Raw genomic sequence first — 14,056 nt, forward strand, 5'->3', positions numbered from 1 at the left:
GTGCACGGCCGTGTGTTGCTTTGCCTCTGCCTCGGTCGCACGGTCGTGCAAGGGTGCACGGCCATGCGCTGCTTCGCCTCTACCTTGGCCGCACGACCGTGCAAGGGTGCACGACCATGTTCTTTGGCTTGTTTTGGTGCGTAGATAATCGTCATTTTTGCTCCAAAAATCGTTCTTGTCAACATAAAATCAAACAAAGAGCAGATATCCGAACAAAAGAGTATATATGATGAATACAAGATGAAAGAGGCAATCATGCAACAAATACATATGTATAAAGCACGTGAATCTGCGCTAAAACACGCGTAAATGATCATAATATTTGTGCACATCACACCCCCAGACTTGAACCTTTGCTTGTCCTCAAGCAAGATGCTACAAACTATGCTCATGGACTCCTGCAATGTTTCATAATCCCTAGTGCATTCGCCTAACTCTATCAACTAGTTTCATTGATAAGCATGACTGTGGAGTAACCTAAGTATGGCCTAAGCGTATGTCCTTTGTGCTCAGTGCAATAAGTAGCTCAAACTCTTCAAGTTTCAATTCTCTGTCCTAGTTAAGTCAGCATACAATCGAGTTCCTAATGTTCCCGGTGATAGGCACTTACCTGCCACACACTTGGTTCGTTTTTCTTAAATTACACAAGGTCTCAAAGGGTACTTCTCGGAATCAAGAGAAACACAACATTCATTTTCCTAGTAACCTAACTCGGCCTCAAAGGGGTGAATTGTTAGTTTCCACTCACGACAACTAGTTTTTATCCCTTATTCATTTTTTTTAAAACACATGCATGATGCATATGTCGGGATTTAGATTTTTCCGAATGAGCTTCCATGATCCGAGGTTATCCAGATAAAATGTGAATAACTAAAACTAGACTAACCAAAACAAAACAAATAAAATATGCAAAAGCAACAGAAAGACTTGATTCAAGTTGTGCAACAACACCCCCAGACTTAAACCTTTCATCGACCCAATGAAATCAATACGGTTGATGAGGTCAGAGGTCAGGGAGATCTGGAAGCTCAGGATAAGTCTTAACCACCCATCTCACAACCTCACCCGATTATGATATGCAAACAACTCGTCGATGTTCCTCTGAAAGTTCCTCATGTACCATCTAAAATCTTCGTTCCAAACCATTTTCCTTCTATGAGTCTCCATAAATTCAAGCATTCGTGTGCATGACTCTCTTTCACTCTTGAAACAATTTTGTAGTTGCTTAAACTGTTCATCCTCCATACAAAAGTTTCTAGTCAGTAATTCATTATTTTCTTCTAGATCATGATGAAGAAAGTCAATGATAGAGCCGAGCTCTTGGAAATCAAATCGTGCAACATCCTGACTAACTGAAGGCATTTTTCTAGGAAATTAAAGGAGGTCATAGGTGGCTTAATTTGTTGCTTTGCCAAGGTCAAGCGCCAATTCTCCTTAATATGGACCGTAGTCAAAGCTTGGTTGGGCAGTCTGAGGGGAAAACTATCCTTAATCAGAAGAGTATACACAATTTCCTCCTAACGAATCAAACGAGTAGTTATACAAAAATTTAAATCCATTCGAGAATCGTCTTCAATCATTTCAAGGTCACTTAGGTCATATCCTAATACTACTGCAATATGAGTAAGCAGTCCATCCAAAACAATGGGGGTAGGGGAGGAAATTTTTCCTAACTTTACCAAATGCTTCAAGAAGAAATATCCTGAGTTAATAGGCACATTCTCTACCATCCCCCATAAACAATACAAGTCAAGAAGTCTAACGGTTCCATCTTTACCGCCCCTCCCAAATATCATGTTTCTCATCATCATATGGATATATCAAAAGATCGGGTTAATGATACTATACTACCATTTGAGACGTGTGGATTAAAACCGCACTCGCCACCAATTTCTTCCCATCAATTTGATTTTTCAAAAGCAGGCAGGATAATGCAAGTACCATCCCTAGGCAAATCATAGCATATATTAAGATCTTCAAGACTCCATTCATAGTCATCATTAAATAAATGAAATTTTAATTTTCCTCCTCCTTGAACATTATCAACAGAGATCGAACTTAAAATTTCCAAGACAATACGAGGATAAGTTAGGTACCTTAGGGTCATTATACTAGTCCAACCTATTCTATCAAGCAACCAATCAATATCATTTCCAAACCCCATTATTTCTAACGTTTCTCGATCCATAAATCTTGTACTCAAAATGGGACATTTAGATAAAGAGTGATAACGAAGCAATTGATCATCATTAGAGAAAGTAATGCCAAAGTTGTTCGATATACCTTCGAAGCGTGCATTCTCCTCATTTGAGCTGACCAGTGCTTCTTTCCCTTTCCTTTGGCGAGAACTTGACATTCCGGATGATGGGAACTCTTAGTGGGATGAATGTGGGAGAAGAGTGGTTGAGCTTTGGGGAGTTTGAGAGCAACCATAACAAGGAAAGAGATATGAGGGAGGAGGTGAGGGAGGCGGCACGAGCGTGCAAACCCTCGCACCCCCGTGCCCTAGTATAGAGGGGGTTTGGGTCGGGCTGTGTAGGGTTGCACGGCCCCCCTTTTCCCATTGATATTGCATGGACGTGCCATCTGGCACGGCCTCCTCTTTTCTTCTCTCGGCTGAAGTCGCACGATCATGCCAATCGGCACGGCCCCCGCCTCCTTCTTCCTCTGCATAGTTCGCACGGTCGTGCCAGTTGGCACGGCCTGGGCCTTCTTCCCCTCTTGCAGTGTTGCACGGTCGTGCCAATCAGCACGTCTAGTGCTTCTTCTTTCTATGAATAAGCCACACGGTCGTGCAAGGTCGCACGGCCCGTGATTTCTGCTTCTTTTCAGGCTCCACACGGTCGTACGAGATCACACTTCCACTTTCCTTTAAGCGCGGGATGACTCGTCCTCCGTTGTTTTGGCTCTTCTGATGCCTCCACGCCCATGAAATGCTCACGGCCAGCTCGTGGAGATTGTGCACATCCTGAAAATGAACACGAAATAAGTAATGCTACTCGACTAAATTTACTTAAAGAAATAAAATGAATGACGGGACATTAAATCAAAATGAAAATCACTTGGGTTGCCTCCCAAGAAGCGCTTGTTTTAGGTCTTTAGCTCGACCCTATGTCAACTCATTTAGGTGGTCGCAGATCTGTGAAGTATACCTGCGTATCATCTTCCAACGGCACATCGTGAAGGTACTTTTTAGACGCTGCCCGTTCACTTTAAGTTCTCCTCGTTCCTCGTTCCAAATGTCAACAGTTCCGAACGGGTAGACCTTTTTGATTTGGAACTGTCCTGTCCACCTTGATTTTAACTTTCCAGGAAAGAGTTTCAATCTTGAGTTAAATAGTAACACTAAGTCCCCTTCTTTGAATTCTCTTCGCGTGATATGTTGATCATGTCATCTCTTGGTTCTTTCTTTGTAGGATTTGGCATGTTCGTAGGTGTCCATCCTCAACTCATCAGGTTCATTTAATTGGAGTTTCCTTTTGTCCCCCGCTAACTTCAAGTCCATATTAAGATGTTTTATTGCCCAGTAGGCTTTGTGTTCTAACTCCACCGGGAGATGACACGGCTTCCCATACACCAGTCGGAATGGGGTCGTATCAATTGAAGTCTTGAAAGTAGTGCAGTATGCCCATAAAACATCATCCAGTTTCAACGACCAGTCCTTGCAAGAGCTAGATACTGTCTTTTCTAATATTGCCTTGATCTCCCGGTTGGAAATCTCAGCCTGTCCATTTCTCTGAGGATGGTAGGGTGTCGCAACATTGTGGTTGACTCCGTATTTCTTTAACAATTTCTCAAACTATTTTTTGATGAAGTACAAACCCCCATCGCTAATAACTGCCCTAGGTACACCGAATCACGGAAAAATCACCTTTTTAAACAATTTAATTACCGTTCTGGCGTCACTGGCAGGAGAAGCTATGGCTTCTACCCATTTAGACACATAATCTACTACCACTAGAATATAATTGTTTCCATATGATGAGGGAAAGGGTTCCATGAAATCTATCCCCCATACATCGAACAATTCCACTGCAAGAATGTAATTCAGTGGCATTTCATTTCTTCTGGTAATGTTCCCGGTCTTTTGACATTGATCGCAAGACTGCACAAAGTTTTTCGTGTCTCTAAACAGACTTGGTCAAAAGAATCCTGCTTATAGAATCTTAGCTGTTGTTTTTGATACTCCCAAGTGTCCACTGTAAGGGGACGAATGACAGTGAAATAAAATGTCCTTGATCTCGTCTTCCGGCACACACCTTCGGTAGATTATATCCCCGCATCTCTTAAATAGCAGTGGTTCGTCCCATATGTACTGTTTGATGCCTGAGAAAAACTTCTTCTTTTGTTGCCAAGTGAGGTTTGGGGGGAGTACTCCACTTGTAAGATAGTTCACCAAATCCGCATACCAAGGATTACTTTCAGAATTTATTGTCAGCAGATGCTCGTCAGGGAAAAAGTCATTTATAGGAGGATCAAAATCTACACCTCTTGGTCCATTAGGCCACGCTCGGGATAGATGATCTGCCACAACATTCTCAGCCCCTTTCTTGTCTCTGATTTCCATATTAAACTTCTGAAGAAGCAAGATCCACCTAATCAAGCGGGGTTTAGCGTCTTTCTTATTGAGTAAATATCTTATGGCCGCATGATCCGAATACACTATCACTTTCGAACCCACTAGATAGGACCTGAACTTGTCGATTGCAAATACTATGGCTAACAATTCCTTTTCAGTGGTAGAATAATTCATCTGGGCTGCATTCAATGTCTTGCTTGCATAGTGGATTGCGTGAAGAACTTTGTCCTTTCTTTGTCCTAGTACTGCGCCTACTGCAAAGTCACTAGCGTCGCACATGATTTCTAACGGAAGCTCCCAATCTGGGGCCTGAATTACGGGAGCTGAGATGAGAGCACTCTTGATCTTCCTAAATGCTTCATTACAGTCGGCATCAAAGTAGAATTCAGTGTCTTTGATCAACAAGTTAGTCATTGGCTTGGAAATTTTTGAAAAATCTTTGATGAAACGCCTGTAAAACCCAGCATGCCCCAGGAAACTCCTAACTCCATTCACGTTAGTAGGCAGAGGTAGCTTTTCAATTATCTCTATCTTGGCTTTATCGACCTCGATTCCTCGTTCTGAAATTTTATGTCCTAATACCATGAAATGACATTTCTCCCAGTTTAGAACCAAGTTTATGTCTTCGCATCTTTGGAGAACATTTGAAAGATTCAGAAGGCAGGAGTCAAAGTCGTTCCCATAGACTGAGAAATCGTCCATGAATACTTCCATGATCTTTTCTGTGAAATCTGAGAATATTGCCATCATACATCGCTGAAATGTGGCTGGTGCATTGCAGAGTCCAAAAGGCATTCGTCGATAAGAATAGGTGCCGAAAGGGTATGTGAAGGTAGTCTTTTCTTGATCTAGGGGGTGAATTAGGATCTAAAAGAAGCCGGAATATCCATTTAAATAGCAGAAGTAGGAATGTTTTGCCAACCTTTCCAGCATCTCATCAATAAACGGCAAGGGGAAATGGTCTTTCCTAGTCTCCTTGTTCAGCTTCCTGTAATCAATACACATCTGTCATCCTGTAACCGTCCTTGTTGGAATCAATTCATTATTCTCATTTTTAGCCACTGTCATCCCCCCTTTCTTAGGAACCACATGAACCGGGCTCACCCATTCACTATCCGATATAGGATAAATGATTCCGGCATCAAGAAGTTTCAATACTTCCTTCTTCACAACTTCTTTCAGATTCGGGTTTAATCTTCTTTGATGCTCCACTGAATTTTTGTACCCTTCCTTGAGTAGAATTCTGTGCATGCAGATTGAAGGACTGATCCCTTTAATGTCATCAATGGTGTATCTGATCGCTCTTCTATGTGCTCTCAGCTCCTTGATCAATTTCTGTGTCTCTGTCTCAGTTACATTCGCATTAATGATTACGAGAAATGTGGAACCTGGACCAAGGAACACATATTTAAGGTTGGGTGACAAGGGTTTCAATTCTACTTGAGGTGGTACAATATCAGGCAGTGCTGGTTCCTGTTCCAGTAATTGCATCTCTTCATTCACCATGACTTCTTCTGGAGCTTCCTTAGTGTCTTGAGCCACTCTTTCAGTATCACCATCACCATCCAAGTCCTTCTCTACAAGTGATGAGGTAGATATCAAGCCTCCTTGCGATTTTAATAAGGCTTCTCCATACCAAGGAAACATTCTTTTTGCCTCTTTACACCATACACTGATGGATTCCTCTAAATCTTCCTGGACCTCATTCCTCGCACATCCCAACTTGCTTTCATCCATCAGCACTCCTATATCTTCCTTGGGTTCAATCGGGTGTAAAGATGAGTTCAGCGTATCTTGTCCCGACCACTCGTTGAGATTCGACACCACCATATGGATTATTTCTCGAGCCTCATCCAAACCCTTTTCCATGAGCGATCCCCCAACTACCGTGTCCAGAAGGCTCTTTTCGGGAAGGAGAGCCCTATGTAGAATATGTGAAGAATCAACCAGCCCTGGATCCTGTGATGCGGGCATTGATATAAAATTGACAAGTATCTGTCCCAAGCTTGATGCAATGCTTCCTCGTCACGTTGCTTGAAGTGCAGGATCTGGTCCCTCAAATGAGCAGTCCTTTTTGGAGGGAAATATTTGTTTAGAAATTGTTTTTCCAATTCTTCCCATGTCCTGATGCTTCTTGGCTGTAGAGTGTTAAACCAGACCTTTGCATTATTCCTGAGACTGAATGGGAAAGCTAATAATTGTATTGACTCAGCTGGAACTCCCTCAACTGTAACACCCCTAGAAAGCCTAGATAAGAAAGTAAGGATAATGAGAGTTTGAAGGTAGTGAAAAGAAGGTGTAAATATTCTAAGTTGAATATTAAGATGGGAAGGATTTAGATGATTAAAACTTTATGAAAGAAAATAAAGTTGAGAATATAAATCATCTATATTTATAATACATGGAATTAATGTAAACAAAAGGAAGGAATATGAGATAATATATATGTGTATGAAATATTTATGCATAATGCATAATATGGTGATATATGAATTATTATGTACAAAAGAATATCAATAATATGTTAGAAGAGAAATAAGATTGAACCTTGGACCTCTTGTAAGGAACATGTATAGGATATCAAAGGGGATAGGAGAATTATTGATAAAGAAAGAAAGGACTAAGTAGTTAAGAATAAGAAAGGATTCTTTTTACTTAAAAGGAAAAGGAAGTAAAAAGAAGTAAAAATATACATAACCAAGTTTTGATCCTTGGTTCTCTTGTGGATGCATGCATATGTTAACCAAGTGTGATAGGAGAGGATATTGTAAGAGGAGAGATAGGAATTTTAATTAAAGGAAAGAAAAGAGAGAAATTAAAGGAAAGAAAAGAGAGAACTCAAGAAGCATTTCTCTAGAATATTCTTATCATTAAAGAGGAGAAATAAATAAGGAGGATGAATCAAGTCAAGTTTTCCTCCCCTCATTTTAGTATAAATAGGCATGGAGGGGTGGCTTCATCCTCAACTCACTCTCCTCCTCTTCTCCTAGAGGTGCCGAGACACTCCCTCTTTTCTTTCTTTCTTTTTGTTGCCGAGCAACACAAGAGGAAGAAGCCTCCTCTTCTTCCTCCTCCTCTCCACCAAAAGACCTAGCCACTTCTTCCTCCATTGGTGCCGAGCAAAGCAAGCAAGGAAGAAAGGTCCACAAGCAAGTTCTCAACTCTAGGAAACTTAAGCAAAGAAGGTAAGCTTCCCTCACCGTGGTACAAGGCTTTTATGTAATTTTCGGATTTATAAGGATTAGAAAACCTAGGAAAGAATTTAAGAAAATTCGGCTAAAGAAAAGGTTTTCAAATCTAGGATGATTTAAACAAGACCTCATTTCATGATAAGATTTTCTATGCTATGTAGAAGGATTCTTTTCCATGATTTTATACTGATATGATGTATGATCAGAGGAGTATCTAACCCTAGGATTTAACCAAAAATATTTTAAAGAGGCTAGGAAGATTATTGTCTAACCAAACTAGTGCAAGGTTCCTTCTATGAAATGCTAAGGACCTTTCTATGGTTTTCTTGCTTGGAAATTAATTGGAACCAAAGGAAAACTCACTTGTATGCTTCGGACCAGAAAGGTTAAGGGTTAGAAAGACCTTCAAAAATTTAAATAAACATGCTCCTATGATAGGATATAAAGTTTCTTAAAGGGTGTTCACATTGCTAGAAACTCATGAACTCTTTTTAGGGTTTTTCGGCCATGATAAAAGGGATAGCTTAGATTAGTCTAAAAAAAAATATTAATATGCTCAAGACCTCTGTGATATTATGATATGAAAGTTGATTAATGTTCTCATGTTTAATTGGAATGTAGAAAATTAGTTACATGATATAAGACATGTAAGATCACAAGAGTCCTAGCTTGTTTATGATCCAATTTTGTGTATGATGTTCTTAGTAACTTTTGCCATGATATTTACTTAGGCTTTCCATGCTTTAGGCCACTTAAGAAACCTAGCTTAAGGACTGGTAGGTTTCGGCCATGAAGGAAAATAAAAGAAAAAGGGAAAGAAATCTAGGAAATGCTATACATAATGAGAAGAAATGAAATTGTGTTATGTAATATGCTATGATATGTTATAGCATAGGAAATGCTATACATAATGAGAAGAAATGAAATTATGTTATGTAATATGCCATGATATGTTATAGCATAGGAAATGCTATACATAATGAGAAGAAATGAAATTATGTTATGTAATATGCCATGATATGTTATAGCATAGGAAATGCTATACATAATGAGAAGAAATGAAATTATGTTACGTAATATGCCATGATATGTTATAGCATAGGAAATGCTATACATAATGAAAAGAAATGAAATTATGTTACGTAATATGCCATGATATGTTATAGCATAGGAAATGCTATACATAATGAGAAGAAATGAAATTATGTTACGGAAATGCTATACATAATGAAAAGAAATGAAAAAGGAAATGCATGAAAGATTGTTAGGGACATGATATGATAGTTATGCATGATAAGTTATTTTTTGTATGGTTTGTACCAAGGGTGGGCTCCGTAAACGCCCCGGGGTCGATGGAGTAAGACTCGGGCCTCGTCAGTAATGGGCCTCTGAATGTCCTAGGTCGATGGAGTAAGACTCGGGCCTAGTATGTATGCATGGTAGGGTTCAAGACTTGCTACCTTGGACCTACCTATGAAGCGCGCGCATTATGTATGTGGTACAAACCGGGATCCCCTCTAATGATGATATTAATTTCAAGTACTTATAAGTATAAGTTTTCAAATTCATGATGCATTGCCTACACATGTGCTTGAATTATCTGATGATTAGATATAATGTCATGTGATATTATGATATGAATATGAATATGATACCCTTGTATGTCGTATGCTTATGATACCTCGCATGATATTGATATGGAATGATATGAATTTGGTTTTAGTGAGTAGGAAAGGAACTTACTGAGCCATGAGTGCTCATAGCTTACTTTCCTTGTACCGCAGATATGGGGGACGGATATTCGGAACGACGGCGCAGCAGGAGGAGCAGATAGTGATGTGTGTGGTGGTGGCTCGACAAGAACGATTCGGACAAATTAATATTTTGAGTTATATGATCAATATATGCACATTCAAACTAATCAGAATATGTGATATCATGCTTATTTAAATAAAAGGAATGATTTAAAATTTTCCGCTGTTATAGTATAACTAAAGCATGTCAATAAGTAGTATAAGATTGTAGCGCCGCCCTTGGGTAAGAAGGGTGGGCGTTACATCAACTCTCAGTGTGTTGCAATAGCTGTGGAAGACTAAGAGATGCAAGTAAGGATTCTCGGAATCTGATCCCCCAAACTGATTTTCCTGAACTTTTGAGACGAATGAGGGTCTGATCATAAAGCTCCTGGCTGGGATTTTCGGGAACACAATAAGTCCCAGCTCATTAACTGACTTTGGGGCTCCATAGTCCTTCAGCCGTTTCTACATCATGCCACACCCAAACCAACTAGGAGCGTTCAATACACTGACATGTGGGTCGGAACTTCCTGCCAGGTTAGCCTCTCGCATGCAAAAATAGGGTGTAGAATATTATAATACGAAATAAAGAATGATAGAAGAAAGAATAAAAATGAGGTAAATAAAGAAAATAAAACCTAGTCTAATCCAATATGAATATGCTAATGTTATAGACGGAGTCCCCGGCAACGGCGCCAAAAACTTGTTACGATTTCGCAAGTGCACGGATTCGTCGTCAGTAATAAAAATATCGATCCCACAGGGACTGGTTATAAGCACTAGCAATTGTTCACTTAGGGTTAGCTAAGCTACCGATGGTTTTGAATAATCTAAGAAGAGAGGTCGGGGAATAGAATCAAAAGCTAGAAAGTCAAAATGTTCACTTGGTTATGAGGTATTCTAGGAGGTTGGTTTCGTTGTGGTGGTATTGATGTGCCACGATTTATCCTACTCTCGCTGTCCTTTATCATGCAATTACTGGGAACTAAAGCGGCTATACTTAAGCACCAAGAGGAGGAACATCCCTAAGAAAGCCTGTTACGGTTTACCCCTGTCACTAGGGCACCTCGGTGAATCTAGAGGACACAACTCTAATTGGTAAGTTAAGAATAGCGGTTAAGAGCTGAGTTCGGTCTTTCGTTTCCTTGAGGAGAATTTGCCTCTCCTTTCAAGGAAGTGTCCTTGATGTCTATGAATGGGTTATCCCTGTCACTAGGGCCCCTCGGGTGTACGATCTAGGGACAATTCCTATGCGAGGTCAACAAGTTCTACACAATCAAGCTGTAAGCGATTGAAACAAAGCATAAAAGATCATCCAACGTGAATAAGAAAAATGTGAGTTTTACATCAATCCGTGCCACAACTACTCCCTACTCCTAAAACAAAGGATCTACTCCATAGTTATCGGAGAAACGCCCAAAGACATAATGTAGATAAACATACAATCTTCATATAGAGATAGGAAGAAAGAGTATGCTTATCTGATGACGACGAGTGGCCTTCAGATCTGATTCTCTGCTTCTGGAGTCGATGTGATGGTGGAAGATCATTAGACGAGAGTCTAGAACGGCACGAGATGGCTCCAAGATATTTCTCCAACTGACGGCTCACCTCCCCCTCGTGAATAAGGGTTAAAACCCTTATATAGACTAGGGATCGACCGCTGCGACACGGCTGTGCCAAGATGGCACGGCCGTGTTCATCTCCTTCTCTGGCGGGGCTACACGGTCGTGCCGATTAGCACGGTCGTGTGGTCTCTGGCCTCTGTTCCCTGAGGCACGGCCGTGCAAGGAGGCACGGTCGGGCGTTTTCTTGTCTCGGTCTGGGGTGGCACGGCCGTGCAAGGGTGCACGGCTGTGTGTTGCTTTGCCTCTGCCTCGGCCACATGGCCGTGCAAGGGTGCACGGCCATGCACTGCTTCGCCTCTGCCTTGGCCGCACGGCCGTGGAAGGGTGCACGGTCATGCAAGGATGCACGACCGTGTTCTTTGGCTTGTTTCGGTGCGTAGATAATCGATATTTTTGCTCCGAAAATCGTTCCTATCAACACAAAACCAAACAAAGAGCAGATATCCGAACAAAAGAGTATATATGATGAATACAAGATGAAAGATGCTATCATGAAACAAATACATATGTATAAAGTACGTGAATGTGCGCTAAAATATGCGTAAATGATCATAATATTTGCGCACATCACCCCCCCCCTCTAGTTCCGAAGTGTCCTAACACAGCTAGAGCTACGAGACCTAATAGTTGATAGAAATCCAGTTGGGTCTGCGGACCTGACAGCTGGTAGGAAGACCTGATGGGTCAAAGGAGACCAATCAATTCTACATGGTAAGTGAGGTAAGTCACTGGAAGAGAGTGATCAGTGAGGACGAGTTCCACTTAGAGACTTTAGGCAATAGTCCAGCTTAGATTCATTTTGGAAGTCTAAGTTGAGACTATAACTAGATCCTAGTCTAGAGGACATGATCTAATTAATAATCTTATTAAATTATGCTAACTCTATTTTGTAGGTTAAATATTTTTGTGTTAGACTAACGAATTTTTGCAGGGCAAAAACAAGTAAAGCCTCGGATGAATAGTATCCAAGGCACTTCGGAGGGTCAAGGAAGTACCTCGAAGCTACATGGAGGTGCCCTGGATCTAGACGAGTGCCCTTGCATGAATAAACTTTGAGGATAAAGTTCTTACAGCGAGGAAGTGCCCTGGAGTACATTGGAGGCATCTTGGAGTGCCTGGAAGGCGTCCTCGTGTAGATAGAAACCGCAGTCTGCAGAACTTATCAAGTTCGAAGCTTGGGGGATCATTTTTGTAGCTGAAGGTGCCTCAGACAAGGCTGAAGGCATCCTCAACACTCCATAAAAGCTCTATTTGACCAGCCATCTAAACAACACTTCAATACAAGCTACTACAACTCTCCTGCTACTTCGACTACGCTCTACTACTGCGCTACTACTCCGCAACATCCAACTACTATCGGTAGACCAACATCAACACACGAGCATCCCCCATCGACATACTTTGTGATTGGTAATAATTTACTTAAAGTTATTTAATTTATTACTAAGGCATTGCAATTTGTTATATTGTCCTTATTTTTTGTTTCTGTACTCGATTCACTCTTTCAGCTATTCCAGAAGAGGTCTTTAGTGGATTTCCCAACAATACAGTCCAGAGGACAGTGGGTCTTGCAGTAGGAGTCATCGAAGGCTCCGAAACAAGTAACCGACTTTGTCTTTGTGTGTTTGTTGTTTCATTTTCTATCTTTCCATTACATACTTTGCACTCGTACTTAATTTTTAAAAGTGAAAAAGAACAAAGTTTTTAAACACACATGATTCACCCCCCCCCCTTCCCTCACGTGCACCGATCTTATAAGTGGTATGAAAGCGAGGCCGCTCTAAATTGGTACAACCATCAATCGAGCACGGGGTTCATTTTTTATTTTTGCCTAGGTTTTTATTTCAATTTTAAGTTTTTTTTATTTTATCTGAATTGATATAATTACCTCTTCAGATAAGTTTTTCATTGTGATTTCTTCGATTTGCTCAAAATTAGTGCAACATCACTCGAGCTTTATTTTCTTTCATCTCCCACATTATTTACCCCAAGACATAGTCTTGGAATTTTTGTAAGCTTGTCTATTTCAGAACCAAATGGCCCAAAGTGAATGTTACAGCACTGTATGTCCACCACTATTCAATAGAGATGACTTCCCCTACTAAAAGAGAAGAATAGAGGTGTACCTGATGACAAATATCGAGCAATGGTTCTACATTCAACAAGGATACACGACTTCAAAGAACAACAACAACAACAACAACAACATGACCATCCTTCCAAAAAATTGGAATCCAAAAATGAAGAAGAAGGCACAAACTGAGTTCAAAGCTATAAACATCATTCAATGTGGACTAATAAACAAGGAACTAAAATAGGTCAAACTGTACAACATTGCAAAAGAGTTGTGGGACAAGCTGATAGAACTACACGAGGGCACAACCGACTCAAAGGAAACTAAAAGAGATTTACTTTTGAATAATTTGTTTAATATTAAAATGTAGGATGGTGAGACCGCAAATCAACTCCATGCTAGAATAAAGAACATCTTCAATAGTCTTCACCTGATCGGGCATCAACTCGAGAACCGCAGTATTATCAGGTATGCTTTAAATTTATTCCCTTGAAATGCATAGTGGGCATCTATAGTTGATGCCTATAAAGTTTCGAAGAATTTATCTAAATTAAAATTAGATGAGTTATTTTATGAATTAAAACTTCATGAGTAAATTAATGTCAAACAGGTTGAGAAGGGTATAATTTTTTTTGTAGATTCTTCAAAGGAGGAAAAGACTAAGACTAAACCTAAGTCTGAATCTAAGTCTGACCTTGATTCAAATGAAGAAGAGAAGCTTGTGAACATAGTGAGGAAGATATTCACCAAAAAGAAGGACTTGAGCAAAAGGGATCTTCAGAAGATGA

The 14,056-nt window shown here is 40.3% G+C and overlaps 1 protein-coding gene across 1 annotated transcript; it reads right to left on the reverse strand.

Annotated features, from left to right (window-relative positions):
- Nucleotides 1-3,391: 3,391 nt before the first annotated feature.
- Nucleotides 3,392-4,057, reverse strand: LOC122011000. Its single transcript, XM_042567450.1, has 2 exons — nt 3,893-4,057; nt 3,392-3,799 (listed from the first exon to the last, which is right to left on the reverse strand). Exons 1-2 carry the CDS (start codon nt 4,055-4,057, stop codon nt 3,392-3,394), a joined length of 573 nt encoding a protein of 190 aa, XP_042423384.1.
- Between the last annotated feature and the right edge of the window lie 9,999 nt (nt 4,058-14,056).

Source organism: Zingiber officinale, chromosome 8A (genome assembly GCF_018446385.1).
Source record: "Zingiber officinale cultivar Zhangliang chromosome 8A, Zo_v1.1, whole genome shotgun sequence".
NCBI lineage: Eukaryota > Viridiplantae > Streptophyta > Magnoliopsida > Zingiberales > Zingiberaceae > Zingiber > Zingiber officinale.

Coding starts and splice junctions, on each gene's coding strand:
- LOC122011000 (XM_042567450.1), bottom strand. CDS start 4,057: ATGCCACTGAATTACATTCTTGCAGTGGAATTGTTCGATGTATGGGGG. Junction 3,800..3,892: donor CTGCCAGTGACGCCAGAACG/GTAATTAAATTG, acceptor ATCAAAAAATAG/TTTGAGAAATTGTTAAAGAA.